We start from the raw sequence: 15,617 nt of genomic DNA, 5'->3' as shown, positions 1-15,617 counted from the left end.
ACTTGACAATGAGCAGCTACTGACCCGGTGGACTCGCTTGACAATTGGTTGACTCGCCTTGTCCGTTCACATAGTGTGAGCTGCTGGCGAGAAACTAGATACTACGGCACGGGTTTACCTGGGATGCCAGGCGATTTTTCAAATGTCCATCAAATAGTCAGAAACAGCAATCAGGTCCGAATTTGTCAAATGATTGGTCCGAAATCGACTTCTTTATTGGTAGTTTTCATCTTAGGTTTTCAGTTGAATGTATCATTACACAATTTTATAGAGATTACAGAGCAGTGTTGAGAATAACACCTGAACAAGTGGAAAAACTGTTGAATTTAATTGCTCCACAAATACAACGCCAAGATACACTCATGAAGGATGCTGTACCTGCAAGAGTGATAATATAAATGACATTAATATGCCTTTCTTCTGGAATATTGTTCAGATTGTTGTCGATATTTTTTAGAATCTCGAAAGCATCCATAGCTAAGATAATTCCGGAAGTATGTGATGCTTTAAATGATAGTCTAGAAGACTTTTTAAAATTTTATTCACACGCGTCAAAAATTAAAATAATGAATGAAAATGTACTTTTTTAAATCGAATATGTATTCTGTTTCTTAGAACCTTACTTTTTTTCGCAAGTTGTGAGTGAATTTTGAATGAAAATTGTGCCTGATAATGATTCTATATTAGACATTCTCCAGAAAACTATCTCAAAAAGAAAGCGTGCCCCGCCAGCGTGCAAAACGGAATAACAATGATTTCGTTAAGAAACTATGAGGGTTTTATTTGTTTTTCCAATAATTTTCAAGTCTATAAATATCTTCGCATATTTTCAAATATCTTAAAAATAGAGACATTTCTTTACATTTGGCATCCCTGATTCGAACGCTAAATTCTGTTTTTGACGTTTTGAAGCATGCGAGTGCGAGTAAATTCAAAAAACTTTGAAGTAGCTCGCACGCCGGATCACACATGACAATAACTGGCATGATGTGTTCACACGGTGTGAGTAGCTGCACTGCAGTAACTGACTAGACCGACTCGTATGCTTGCTCGCACCGTCTGAACCCGGCTTTAGTTTCAACCGATCTCCTTGTATGTTGTTTGTACCGTCATTATAATTTACATACATATCACATAAAACATAATTTGTACACCCAAAATTAATTTTTAAGCATATGTTTGGGCATCCCGATTTATTACATTACTAGCTGACCCGGCAAACTTCGTCCCGCCCAAAATTTGTATTTTGTTACCAATACCTTCGAATATTCACGTTTTCTTACTAAGCGCAAGTTCATGAGTCCAATCGCAGAACTGTTCATTGATTGATCTTCTAATCGACCCCGTTAAACTTACCTTTCACTAAAAAAAATCCTAGTACCTCTATCAAAACTCATCATTATAATATCAGATTATTTTCAGACACAATTCTCGTTCAAGATTTTTCAACTACTTGCAAATAACATGTTTCTCCGTTTGGAATAAATGAGCCCCCCTTAGAGAAGGGGGTGGAGTGTCTAACCACCCTAGAAACATTTACTGCACCCTAAAATCTCCACATGCCAAATTTCATTTCATTTCCTTGATTAATTCTCGAGTAATGCAGAAATTTGTGTTTCATTTATATGGCAGCCTCCCCTAAGAGAGGGGGGAAGAGTATCTTACCACCATAGAATCATTTATTGCACCCTTAAACCTCCAGATTTGGCCCTCCAGATTTGGCCCTCCTAATTTGGTTGCATATGATTGAATAATTCTCGAGTAATGCTGAAATGTGTGTTTCATTTGTATGCCAGCCCCCCCTTAGAGAGGGGGGAGGGGTCTCAAACCAACATACCAATTGTCATGTTGATCGGTTCAGTAGTTTTCGAGTCCATAAGAATCAGACAGACAGACAGACAGACAGAAATCCATTTATATATATATATATATATAGAAGAAGATATGAGCTTAAAAATAACAGAAAATGTGCTACTCTTCGGGTATAGCAAACATGTAAATATAAAAGCAATGTGAGTGAGCAAAACAAGAGACGTATTACAAATGAGCACGCATTAAAACGATTCGCATATTTGTCAAATACACGGCCCAGACCGAAATAGCTTCACGTTTATACTCGCCGACACCAAATTGCAACACGGACAAAACGCTGTAGAAAATTACACATTGGGTTTTTTCTCTTTAAAATTTGGGTAGAAGTAGTTTTGAGTGTATTGTTTACACTGTATTTTTATCGCTGTCAGTTTTTCAAAAGTTGGAACAAATTGCGTCACCCGAACAGCAACGTCGCGAATTGATTTTGCGCAAGCACCTGGAAAATCGTCAATTCTCTAATTGGGACATCGAAAAACCACTCGGAATCGTGCAGTCAACGGTGGGTCGTGTGATCAAACGTTACAATGAAATTCTGAACATCGAAGAAATGCGGTCAGAATGGATGTTCTATCGGTGATCAGAACCACAAGGGTGTCGTGAAAGCGTTCAAGCGGAATCCCAATGCTTCGCTCAGGGATGTAACCGAAAAAGTTGAATCTGTACAAGTCTTCAGTTCAGAGAGCCAAGGACCAGGAGGGAATACATACGTACAAAGTGCTGAAGACAGAGAGTCAAGGGCCCGGAAACTATACACCCGGATTCTGACGAAGCCTCGTTGTCTCTTCATGGATGATGAGACTCACGTCAAGGCGGACTTCTGACAGCTTCCGGGGCTACTGTTCTTCACCGTCCAGCACAAGTTTGATGTTCCGGAGGAAGTGAGGAAGCAGAAACTTCAAAGTTTGTCACGAAATACATGACTTGGCATGGGATCTGCTCATGTGGCAAGCGGAGTGCGTTCGTGACTAGCAGAACTAGCTAAACGGGCAGATGTACCTCAAGGAGTGTCCACAGAAGCGTCTGCTTCCTCTGTTGAAGTAACAGAAAATGTCCTGGAGTGGTACGAAGTACGAAGTAGCAGATACTACGGAAGCATCCCAAGAAGGTCACATCTAAGGAAGGCATGAAGAAAAAGTGTGTTTCCGTGGAGAAGAACCTGCAGCCAAATGTTGTACAGAACCTTATGAGTGGAGTTAAGCGTAAGGTGCGAGCATACGGTAATGGTATTGAAGTTGAATGAACTAAATATGCCATATTTTACTGTCTGAAAGTTTGAAACGGTCAACTCGTAAATTTTCTACAGCGTTTTTTCTGTGGTGCAATTTGATGTGGGACACCCTTTAGCAGTGAAAAGTTGTGGGTGTAAAGATATTGGTCATTTAAGCAACTTTGCATACTTGAAATATTGAAAAAAAATTAGTGGACTACTCTTTGAGAAGGGTCAAAAAAAATTTCCTAATTTTTTATATAAAATTATAACTCAAATACCCACTATAATACCCACAAAATACTAGTCGAAAGATAAAATGTAAGAAATTGTTTGAATATTAAAAAAAAAATATTTCTTTTTTTGAAAAAATCACACTGAAAAAAAATATTTTAGAAGCTAAAATTTATTATTCTCAAAAATGATTTTTTTTTTGTAAATTCTCAACTAAATATATATAAGTTACCGTCAATTCCAAACGGCAACACCAGCCATGCACCAGCTCGAACAACCTAAACAGCGGCATCATCACTTTTGGCCAAACGTCCCATCTTCACTGAAATAACATATTCAACGTAGACACCACAACACGAATCAGCATAACAGGCAACGGTACGCAACTCGAGAGTGTAGGTATCAAATTCCCTTCGGCTCATTGAGTAGGCATAAATCATAAGTCATGTAAACTGGAAGCGATAATAAAGTTAGTCTTAATCTTACAGTGAACAAGTGTAGTTCTTTTTTAAAAACGCTCTCCTTTAATTTAAAAACGTAAGTTATATATATATGAATAGCCCTTACAATTTGCAACAAGTCACCTCAGAAGATATGTACATTTAAACGGAAAAAGTTTTTCCAACAACAATATTTTCATGGTTTCTTTGAAAGGATTACAACAAATCCTAATTTTGTTTAAATTCAAGATAGCAATATAGTGTATTCGACAAAAGTTTAGATCTAATGAAAATATGAACTTTTGTTGAAGACGTCAACATCCTATTTATAACATATTTCTAAGAATAAAAAAGCTTGCAGAGCATGAAAATCGCAATGATTTGTACATACAAATGTTACGAGTTAAATATTAATAGTATTTTCTTAAAGGAAATATAAAAAAGTTGTTTCTAGAAAAATATATTTTCCTGTTAAAAGTGCCCATCTTCCGATGTATGGGGGACTTGTTCGAAATTGTAAAGGCTATTCATGTATATTTTTTCAGAATTAAAAAAAATGTGAAAAATAAGTTTAAACTTAAAAAATATATATAAATTTAAACTTAAAAATTAATAAATTTATATATAAATAAAAAATAAATGTTTTTTTCAAAATTCAGAAAAAAATAATGTGACTAGCCCCTTTAATTTCCAACAAGTCACCCATACATCGGAAGATGGGCACTTTTACAGAAAAAGATTTTTTCTAACAACAACTTTTTCATGTTTTACTTAATGTTGAAGTTATCGCGATTTCCATATTCTGCAAAATTGTATTAATCTTAGAATTAAGGAAACATATCAATATATTTCAGTAATAGGGCCCTATTAAATGAATCGGATCGAGGATACGATACAATCACCATCACTATCACAGCGAGTAAATTCTGGAATTATAGAAATCGAGGAAAACAGCCCGATTCGTTACTCTTGCTCGAATGCCAGCGGTGGTGTTGAAATATTTTGAAACGGGTTTGAAATGTTTCTCAAATCACTATAGAAAGGATGTCAAATCTTTTTTGAAACATCTGCTATACAAATTTTAAATATCAGTATTTCCAAAAGTGTTGATATGGTTAGGTTTTGGAGGAAACGGATATTCTCTACACGAATAAAGCTTAATTGGCGTAAGGTATGCATTTTTTTTTCATGTGTAATAAAAACGACAGCATCGAACAATTTGCTTTACAAAAAATATAATTATTGGTGAAAACAACTTTTGCATAACTATAATATCATATGTCCATAGTAAGGAGCTTGGCTCCTTCAAATCTATGTAACTGAGTCTGTAAAAATAAATGGATTTTCAGTATATTCTGTTATTTCTTTCTATTGAGAAACATGTCAAGAGCATGTCAAACGCGAGAATTTCCACACAAAAATGTTACGAGTAAAACATATTTTTTTCAGAAGTCTCCATACAGAAATGCCTTATATTCCAGGAACTATAAAAGATAGAAAGTTAACGTCGTCGACGAAAGTTTTTTGTCCAGAAGTTTTTAAGTATTATAATTTTTGAGTTTTTTTTTTGTAAAAAATCAAGAAAAAATTATTGACACTTTTCAAACGTAGTTCAATTCTTTTTTTAATATTTCAATGGTATTTCAATATAAAAATATATAAGAAAAATAAGCTGAAACAAAATGTTCTTATAATGACTTCTATTTACCTCAATTCAAACAGTCATAACTCTTCGGAACATAAATTCATTATTTTTTTCATTTGACGGAGAATTTAAGACTAACAGATACCGTAGATGTTCTGGATTTCATGAAGATATGTTAAAAGCTGCATTTTTTCCTAGCCATCCTAAGTCAGAATTGCGTAATCTAGGTACAATTCCCCATCAAATGCAATAGCTGAATCCCGCTCCACATCAACGGAACGCGAGGCTTAATTCCGCAAACGTCAAATCCAACTGGGATAACAACGATTTCAATGTAGGACGTACGGGAAATAATTTTTTCGCACTTTCCCTCAAAACTTGACGAAGGTTTCAAAATTTCAACCATAACATAACATTGATCTAAGGGCAGAGACGGGCAAAATAAAGACTGCGCAAATCGGACGATTCTTTTCTGGGTTTTATCGTCTACCAACAAATTTGGCTTTCAATTTTCAATTTCGCCTGAAAATCCAATTCCACTTTCGAACAAAGATCAATTTCGTTAGCGCAAACATCGAATGAACTAACAACGCTTATCATGATGTAGATTTAGAACATATGCGAATTAAATTTTCTAAACTTTCCCACCTTCCTTTCGAGTTTTCCTCTAATTTCCCGAATTTTCTCTCCGCTATATTGACCCACGGAATGAGACGAATACAATAAAGTGAAAACAGTGGGTTTTGCGCATACCAACAAATTTGGCCTTCAATTTTTTTATTTTTATAGATTAGAGTTGCAATGGATATCTATATGAATAAAAAAGATTTGGTGTCCGTTCCTCATGATTTAAATCAAGAACGGAGCAACGGTTTTAACAATCAGTATCAGGTTTGATGCGTCTTAGTCTGCGTCAGGTTTATGTGACAAAAAATAAATTATATACCACGAGTACAGATCACGTACATAGAAAAAATTTCTGTGGGGAATTATTAAAATAATTCAAACCAAAATATCAATTGTTGGTGGGATCGAAGTTGGCCGGGTCGGCTCGTATGGAATTAAAATTCATTATCGAATTTTGTTTATGGGCCCCAAAAAATGACCTGTGCGGAATTTCAGCTCAATCGGACATGATTTAGGGGTGCCTCGAAGCGCTCAAAGTTTTGGTTTTTCGACCCTCGAAAATCTCCCAAGAATCAAAACATTGAACGTGTTGATGCACCCCTAAATCATGTCCGATTGAGCTGAAATTCTGTACAGGTCATTTTTTTTTTGGCCAACAAACCAAATGTCCATAATCAGTTCTCTAAATTCGATGAAATTTTTTTTCCATACATTCATTGCCACTCAGGCTAAGTCCCAGAAGGATTTTCGACCAAAAATTTTTTTTATGAGTTAACACCAGATCTCAACGCTAAACGCATTTTGAAGCAATTTGACATCGATTTTTTTTTCGATTTTCCTAACTTCATGAACCCCTTTGGGAGATTTTCGAGGGTTAAAAAAGCAAAACTTTGAACGCCTTTAAGCACCCATAAATCATGTTCGATTGAGTTGAAATTTTGCCTAAGTAATTTTTTGGCGCCAATAAACAAATGGCACGTGGTTGGTTTATGAAATATGACATTTTATTAGTCCCTCATTGCGATTCCCGAAATTTTTGCTATCCGCAGTAAGCTAGCCAGACTATCCCGCTGATAATCGGGATTCTACTGTATTTGATATGTTAGAGTTAATTGTAATATATGTAATTTTTTTTTCAAAAGCGTGTTTCCCAAATTTATGCCGTAATATCGTGACAATGCATTGCACTTTGGCATGACAATAGCAAAGGCTGTGTCGGCGTCGCTCATGACAGCGTCCCGCAAATGAATGTATTCTTCCTTATGCCGCTTCTGTTGATTGTGTTATAGGAATCTCAGTCGTTTGCTCTCTGCCTTCGGGCACAACTCGACCATGAATGTTTGGCACAGCTCATGCCATGTACTCTTGTTGTTTCGTCTCCCTCAACCACATGTTCATGAATATTAATTCAAAATTATGTTTATAGTGAATGACATATCTGTGGTAGAATTTCGTTGTTAAATGTTTATGCAATATCCGTTCTGTCCCTCTGGAATGGCTGGGGGATTTTTCGTCAAAGAAATGTCTTCTGGCGTACATTTTGGTTACACATATTGTGGAGCTTGTCACTTAGAATACATTCAAGGCGCGTTGCTTGGCATAAGAATATCAATAAAAATGACGCAAGTAATACTACGTTGAAACGGCGAGCGGTGGGAACGTTAGTACCATTGAAGAAGACGATGGAGAGTCTTAGGAACTGCGTATTATTTCATTTTCGAATCACAATTTCTCGCTTCGTTGTACAGTCATTTTCCATGATTCCAGCAACGTCTTCTACAACATCTGCATTGGATCTATTCACATACTCTCCTGTTGGTGTTTAATCGGGGTTGATGGCAATGATGTGATCAGAGCATGTGTGATTTGATGAAATTCAATAATTCATTGTGCTTATTCAATAGGCAACACGCCGGTATGCGTAATGTTTGGTTAGTTAAACGGGAGAAATTCACCTATCTTTTTACGCACGCAAAAAAAAGAGAACTGTTATTTCTACACAGTAATAATCAATTCATAGTAATGCAAAGCACATTTGCAAACCTGAACCACTCTGACAAAACAGCATACTGAAAAACGGTCCGTTGAAAATCCTCCCACTCATTATTTTCGCACATTCAATGTTTCCCAATCACCACCCGATCCCAAACTAGAGATGAAAAAAAAAACAATGCTCCCAACTCTCGACACCTCAATGCTAATGATCTTAATTTGTTCTCAACCTTGTTTGTCTGCGTCTCGTCAAATCATCTACTTTTTTTTCTTCTAATTCTTCTTCTTTCCATCCTTAATTCTTAAACGTTTTCAACAGCTGCGACGAGAACTCCGCCAGCGATTTCGTGGAGTTTTCTAATTTTATCACCCGCGATCGCAAGTTCGCGCTGTACTGCGGCCTGCGACGGGATCTGATCGTGCGCTCCGATGGCAAGTTTTTCCGCGTCACCATGGTCTCGAACGATCGGCTCGACGGGACGGGCTTCCGGGCACTGTACGCGTTCGAGAGCAGCATCACGGCCGTCATGATGGGATCGGCGGCACCGGGCGGAGACGCTGGCCGGTCGGGAAGAGTCGTCGGACCGGCGGCAGGTGTTCCATACCCCTCGCAGCAGCACCACCTCCTGACGAAGGCGGCACGGAACGTTGCCACCACGCTGGCGAAGATCGGCATCCTAGGGGCAGGTAAGCAGCGCATTTTCCTCCATCATCCGCGTGGGAGATTTGTTTTTGTTTTGACTGGGTGGATTCTCCGTTCCATGCGCTTGGGTCAATCCTCGGAACATGTGATTATTACATCTCGTCTCGTGATTCCCTTGATCATTCTCTCCCCATATATTGTGCTATTTTGGACAACACAAATCACGGCGCCACGGCACACAGTTTATGATGATAAACAATGATGCTGTCAGCATCGTTGCCACTCAATATTGATGAAATATGATTTCCACGAATCGAAAACAGTATATCACCCATATTGAAAGCGATAAAAATAGAACCTTCGCTCCATCGCAGCGACCCATATGTCGTGAATGATGTGTCGGTAGGCTTGTGAACGAGCATGGTAGGGTGGTGGAAGGTGGCGATAAACCCACCCTCACCCCCAACACACACACACACACACACACACACAGAGCCCTACAAATTTTATGCTTCAGATTGCTGAGCCCACATTGGAAAATTGAAATTGAAACAAATTCGCCCCGAATGCGATTACAAGCGTCGCGCATAAATTTTAACGTGCCGCCGAATCATGGCGAGCGGTATTCTGCTGAAACCAAGCGTTACTCTGCAAGCCTACTTTGCCGGCTGCAGTGGGTGGGTGCCTAACTCGGGGCGGAAGCTTCGTTCGCGAGTGAGCAGCTATGGAAGAGATATAGGAGAAGCTTGGGAATGAGTTGAGGAAACAAGTGTTATGGGATTTGAAAATATACAGAAGGAGCGCGCCAGAGTGTTTCTAGTTGAGGCGAATTTAATGCTGTCAGTTCGAGTTCTCGGGCATCCGGGTAGTAAAAATAGATGAGCAGAACAAATATTGCTGCTTTAAAGCGTCTTATGATAGATAAACATTGAACCCAAACTGCCAGAGCACAGATGTTGGTTATTTGACAGCTGGATATAGTGGCAGTCGAGGAGCGGTCCTGAATTCGCGTTGGTTAGTAGAAATTTTACAATAATAATGAAGCTATAAACTACAATCTCCTATGAGCTGCTTCCAAAATTCTGGCCACTTTTTCTATATGAGGTCCTGATTTCCCAATTACTCGATAAGATTTGTAACATATCAAAAGATTAGATTAGCGGTACTCAACCTTTTTTTCAGAAGGGTCACAAACACGTGTTAGTCAATGTGTCGCGGGCCGCAAACAATCTGGTTCCAAGACAAGTCAGAAATTCGAGAATGAAACTCTACAGTAGACTATATTTCCAACGCTCCCAAAAACAACGTCCAAAGAGCATGGCAACAACAGCAACGCTCGGAACACCAAGTGCTTGTGAATCATCTTCGAGCATTGTCCATGCTTCGTGCCCATAGAGAACAACCGGTCGAATAAGGGATTTGTACACATCGTACGGGATCGGAGTTAGCTGGACCTTAAGAATTTGTCTTCGAATTTTACGACTGTTGTTGTTGTCAGTAGTTATCAACGCGCCAAGGTAAAGGGTGTGTCACATCAAATTGCATCACGGAAAAAACGCTGTAGAAATTTAATTTTTAGGAATTATATCTTCAGCTTTCGCTTATAATCAGATAAGAGTGTATAGATTACGTTGGCCATGCTTCACTGTCAATTTTTCGTAAATTTCGAAAAATGTCGTCGAACGAAAAAGAGCGTCGTGAATTAATCCTGCGCACTCATTTCGAGAATCCGGAGTTCGGTAAGATGCTGGGAATCGTCCAATCCACGGTCAGCAGAATACTAAAACGATACTTCGAGAACCTAACCATCGACCGGAAGGTGAAGAACGGCAAAAATGGATGCTCCGTCAGTGAAAAAGATCACAAGCGCGTAGTTAAGCAGTTTAGACGTGATCCGAGAAGTTCGGTCCGGGATGTCGCCAATAAGCTGAATTTGTCAAGTTCATTCGTCCAGCGGACCAAGCAGCGGGAGGGCCTGCGTACATACGAGGTTCAGAAGGCTCCTAACCGCGACGAAAGGCAAAACATGGTGGGGAAGACGCGAGCCCGGATTCTGTACACCGAAATGCTGACGAAGCCGCATTGCCTGGTAATGGACGACGAAACCTACGTCAAAGCGGACTTTCGTCAGCTGCCGGGCCTGTTGTTCTTCTCCGCAGAGGACAAATTCAACGTTCCGGAGGAGATTCGCAAGCAGAAACTATCCAAGTTTGCCAAAAAGTACATGGTGTGGCAAGCGATCTGCTCTTGCGGAAAGCGGAGCGCCCCCTTCGTGATGACCGGCATGGTAAACGGGCAGGTTTACCTCAAGGAGTGCCTACAGAAGCGCTTACTACCACTATTGAAGCAGCACGAGGGCCCGACCATCTTCTGGCTGGATCTCGCTTCGTGCCACTATTCAAAGGACGTGTTGGAGTGGTACGAAGTCAACGGGGTCACCTTCGTGCCAAAAGAAATGAACCCGCCCAACGCGCCGGAGCTTCGCCCAATAGAGAAATATTGGGCGATTATGAAGCAGGCCCTCCGGAAGAACCCAAAAGTTGTCAAATCGGAGGCGGACTTCAAGAGAAAATGGATTTCTGTTAAAAAAAAACTACAACCTGACGTTGTACAGAACCTTATGGACGGGGTAAAGAGGAAGGTGCGAGCATACGGGCTTGGGCTCGAAGTATGAATAAAAAGAAAATGCCAAAAGTTGTTTAATAGTTTTTATTTTACTGTCTAAAATTTTCAAAAGGATCGGTCTACTGGGCGAATTTCTACAGCGTTTTTTCCGTAATGCAATTTGATGTGACACACCCTTTAGACAAATTTCTCGACCACCTCGAGCTCGTCGCCGTCGATCACAACAAAACTACCAAGAAGAATTATGTTGCGATCAGTCCCTCTTGCTGGCATATATTACTTAACTTCCCATATGGGGAAGTGGAGTTTTGACGTAGAACTACGTCTTTCATTTCTATACTGGGGTGTAAGTTCAAACTTTCGCAAATGAAAGCGTTACGCCGGAGAACGAGATTTTGAGCGTTAATAGCTCCTGAACAACTGAATGAAATAGTATGATAAACACTTCATTCGAAAGATAAAATGTCTACGCGTTCAAAAAAGGCTATTGAAATCACACCAATCGGTATATAAGCGAGTGCCGCTTGGAAATCAACTCAGTTATAATTGCGCAACGATTGAGGTACGATCGCTGGAATGGATGGATGTTTCCCTAACACAGACTTCAAAACCATGGAGCCAGGGGAAATTGGCATAGCAAATTAGATGCAACCAGCGGGTACTTTTGTATTCGTTTGAGTTTCTGCAAATTGGTATTTTTCCTTCACACAGACTTCAAAATCATGAAGCCTGGGGAAATCGGCATTGCAAAATAGATGCGAGCTGCGGGTACTTTTGTACTTGCTTGCGTTTCTGGAAATCGGAATGCTTCCCTAACACAGACTTCAAAACCATAGAGCCTATGGAAATCGGCATAGCAAATCAGATGCAAGCAGCGGGTACTATTGTACTCGGATTGATTATGGATTTGATATGGTATGATACGGTGTAGTGGATATGATCGAAGTGGATATTATATTGCATATCGAAGAAATCACATTTATAAAAGCAGCGTTATAAAATTATTTGCTTACGAATGCTGCAATCGATCGTCGTTATTGAGAAGTTGGAATTGTTGGGAAGGGGGTCTTATTTCCGATGTGTAATTCCGAGGAGGAATCCATTCCTTCTCAAGCGTCAATAATCCTGATCCGGATCAACGATGATTCCAATTGTCGGGGTTTGGGGAGTGGGTATTTCCGAGGAGAAATCGATTCCCTCTTTGAACGTTAATAATTTTTTCCCGGCTAAACGAAGTGTGATAATCACTTTATTCGAAAGATGAAACGTCTAAGATTCATATGCTTATTGTTACTTATTGATTGCTAAGTCGACGTTAGTTCTACGTCCACCTTGCGGTTCTATCAAAGATATAACCCACTTCTAGTTTTTAGAAAAGAATAACTAAACTAAGCTCAAGCTAAAAGAAACGCGACTGTTCTCGTCCGCTAACTAACTTAATCTGATTTATTCAATCTCTCTAGATTCGATTCGAGAAGATGGAAATCGTTGGGAAGATATTGAGTCAGCATAATTTGATGCCTCCGTGGTTGGTCGTCGGCTGCGATCCTATTCCGGTTGTTTATACTGGCGGCACGTTATATGCCTTGTGTATGTTCGCTGGTACGGGCTTGGTGATAACATATTTAGTCTTAGACGCATTGATCCCAAACCCAATCAGCCCTGCTTCGTGTTTCAGTATACAAGTCCGTTACCATCGCATATGTTCTTCCGATTATGTTCACGTCGTCGGGGAAAGTCGTTTTCGTCCATGATCCTCCATAGCTGCCGTCGGTCGATTGTATCATATGCGGCCTTGAAATCGACGAAGAGGTGGTGCCTAGGGGCCTGATACTCGCGGCACTTTTTGAGAATCTGCCGCGGTGTAAAAATTTGGTCCGTCGTCGAGCAACCGGGCATGAATCCGGCCTGATAACTTCGCACAAATCTACCTACTATTGGCGATAGACGGCGGAAGAGGACCTGAGACAGAATTTTGTAGGCATCATTCAAGATTGTGATGGCACGATAGTTCCCTCAATCCAGCTTGTCACCTTTCTTATAGATAAGCCAGATTACTCCGTTCTTTCACTCCTCCGGTAGCTCTGCTGTGCCCCAGATCGTGATTATCAACCGGTGGATACACTCTACAAGTTTTTCCGTATCTCCCTCGAAGAGCTCCGCTACGAGACCATCCTTACCAGCTGCTTTGTGGTGCTTTAGCTGATTAATGTCCTCCTTAACTTCACCCATCGTCGGCGTTGGTACGTCGTCGCTGTTCACTGCACCGGTGCAGTCCTCCTCAATGCCGTATTGGTCTCCTGTCTGGGCGCTATTCATGTGGTCATCGTAGTGCTGCCTCCATCGATACTCGAGAACGATAAAGCAGCTTCATCTCCTCACACTCTTCCTCTCCCAGGCGGCACTTTTTTCCCGAAAGAGATGTGTTTGCTGCCTTCGCTTCAGTCTGTATCGTTCCACGTTTTGTCGAGTCGCTCGTTGCAGCATAGCTGCGCGTGCTGCATCCTTCTCGTTCAGGAGCGCTCGGCACTCGTCGTTCTTCATACCCGATGACGGTCTCTGCTGTGCTGCTAATTGCTGCTTTCAAGGTGTTTCAGCATTCATCGAGGCGAGCCGCATCCAGCTCGTCTACCCCCGGTAACGCAGCTTCAAGACGCTAAGAGTATTCTGCGGCAATGTTCGGCTCCTGAATCGATGTTAGCGCCACGATAAGTTCTGGCGTCGATGATATCCGAGAAGTGCCGACCGTCGATCAAAACGTGGTCAATCTGTGCTTCTGTTTGCCGAGGTGATCTCCAGGTGAAACGGTATTGGAGGCGGTGTTGGAAAAAGATGCTACGTATGGCCATGTTATTGGAGGCAGCGAAGTCGATAAGTCCTAGGCCGTTCCCGTTGGTTCGCTAAAGGGTGCTGAACCCACCAATTACCGGTCTGAACTACTCCTCTTGGCCGACCTGAGCGTTCAAATCACCGATGACGATTTTGATGTCGTGTTTTGGGCAGCGATCGTTTTCACGCTCTAGCTGCGCGTAGAACTCTGCTTTATCGTCATCGGTGCTAGCAAGATGGGGGCTGTGGACGTTTATAATGCTGATGCTGAAGCATTGGTCTCGAATTCTTAATCTGCAAACATTGTTTCGTTGATCGGTCACCAGCCAATCACCCGTTTCTGCATATCCGTCATCACGATGAAAGCTGTACCCAGCTCGTGTGTGGAGTTGCCGGCTCTGGTAAATGGTATACCCACCTTGAAACGATCGCACCATCGAAGCACACCTCCTACAGCGTTACGATTTTTGAATTGCGAGTTTTCAATATTCCTGAAAGAATTCGGGTACTCGCAGGACACTTGAGAGCCTTGCAGTTCCATGTTGCGAATTTCGTTCTCTAGTTCGTGTTCTTTGCGTCCGATTGTCCTGTCTCGATTCCCTTTGGGAATTTTCCTGTGTGTTTCATTTTTACGAATGGCTTGCAGCGCCTACACCAACCAGGGTTACCATATCTACAGAATAATCTGTATTTGTACAGATTTTTCAGACTTTTTGAATCCAATAATCTGCAGATCTGTATCAGATTTTTTTTAAGTTTCCATACAGATTTACAGGTTTTTCAAAATAACGATCCAATATTAGTTATGGCTTGATCACGATAATCACAATAATATTTTTTTCCCAACTCACCAATATTATTTAAATAGCATTCGAATCAGTATGAATGAGAGTCATTTTGGCATTCATGTGTGTAATACTGCTTTCCGGCATCAAATGCTGACCAAAAAAATAAATACCCAAAAATTAGTTTCAGATGCAACCTTCCGCGGCACACACAGCAGAACCAGCAGAGAAATTTCAGCGGCTAAAACACACCATTAATTTCTCGATGTTATCACAAACTGAATGAGAGCTTGAGCTTGAGCTTGGGTAGACTGTACAATTCGTAGTTGCTCTCCGTGATTGACCTGAACCTACCAAATTGCACAAAGAACACACAGAATGACGCTTGGGACTAGCAAATCATTCTCGTTGTGCAATTTTCGGTGATTCGAGCTTTAAATGCTCAATAACGACGCCGGCCACGTCCCTACAGTCACCAGGGGAAGGGAAGGAATGTTAGTATGATATCCGCCGCCCAAAGGCCAGAAGGGTCGCCTCTATAGCGTGGTTCCCTAGCGTTTATCATGGAAGGGATATTTGTTAGTGGGATAGGTTAAAAATCAGGATTCACTGCGGTAAGTGCTGTGATTCTGTAAACGCTAACTATCGACCACTCGACGAAACAAAAACCCGAAAACCGCAAGTGTTACAATACGCGGCAGAGATTATGGTATCC

At 40.7% G+C, this 15,617-nt stretch overlaps 1 protein-coding gene across 4 annotated transcripts in view; it reads left to right on the top strand.

The window, feature by feature from the left end:
* The window catches only part of LOC129766294 (cubilin), a 174,907-nt gene that overhangs the window by 151,059 nt on the left and 8,231 nt on the right, over window positions 1–15,617 (top strand). For all 4 annotated transcript variants that reach the window (XR_008741459.1, XR_008741458.1, XR_008741457.1 and 1 more), the window contains one exon: window positions 8,340–8,707. Coding sequence is in view for 1 of the 4 variants with exons in the window: in XM_055766820.1 (XP_055622795.1) it covers window positions 8,340–8,707 (368 nt within the window). In the remaining 3 variants the exon portion in view is untranslated. The remainder of the gene's footprint in view (window positions 1–8,339; window positions 8,708–15,617) is intronic.

Source organism: Toxorhynchites rutilus, chromosome 1, assembly GCF_029784135.1.
Source record: "Toxorhynchites rutilus septentrionalis strain SRP chromosome 1, ASM2978413v1, whole genome shotgun sequence".
NCBI lineage: Eukaryota > Metazoa > Arthropoda > Insecta > Diptera > Culicidae > Toxorhynchites > Toxorhynchites rutilus.
This window is presented reverse-complemented; position numbering and strand designations above follow the sequence as displayed.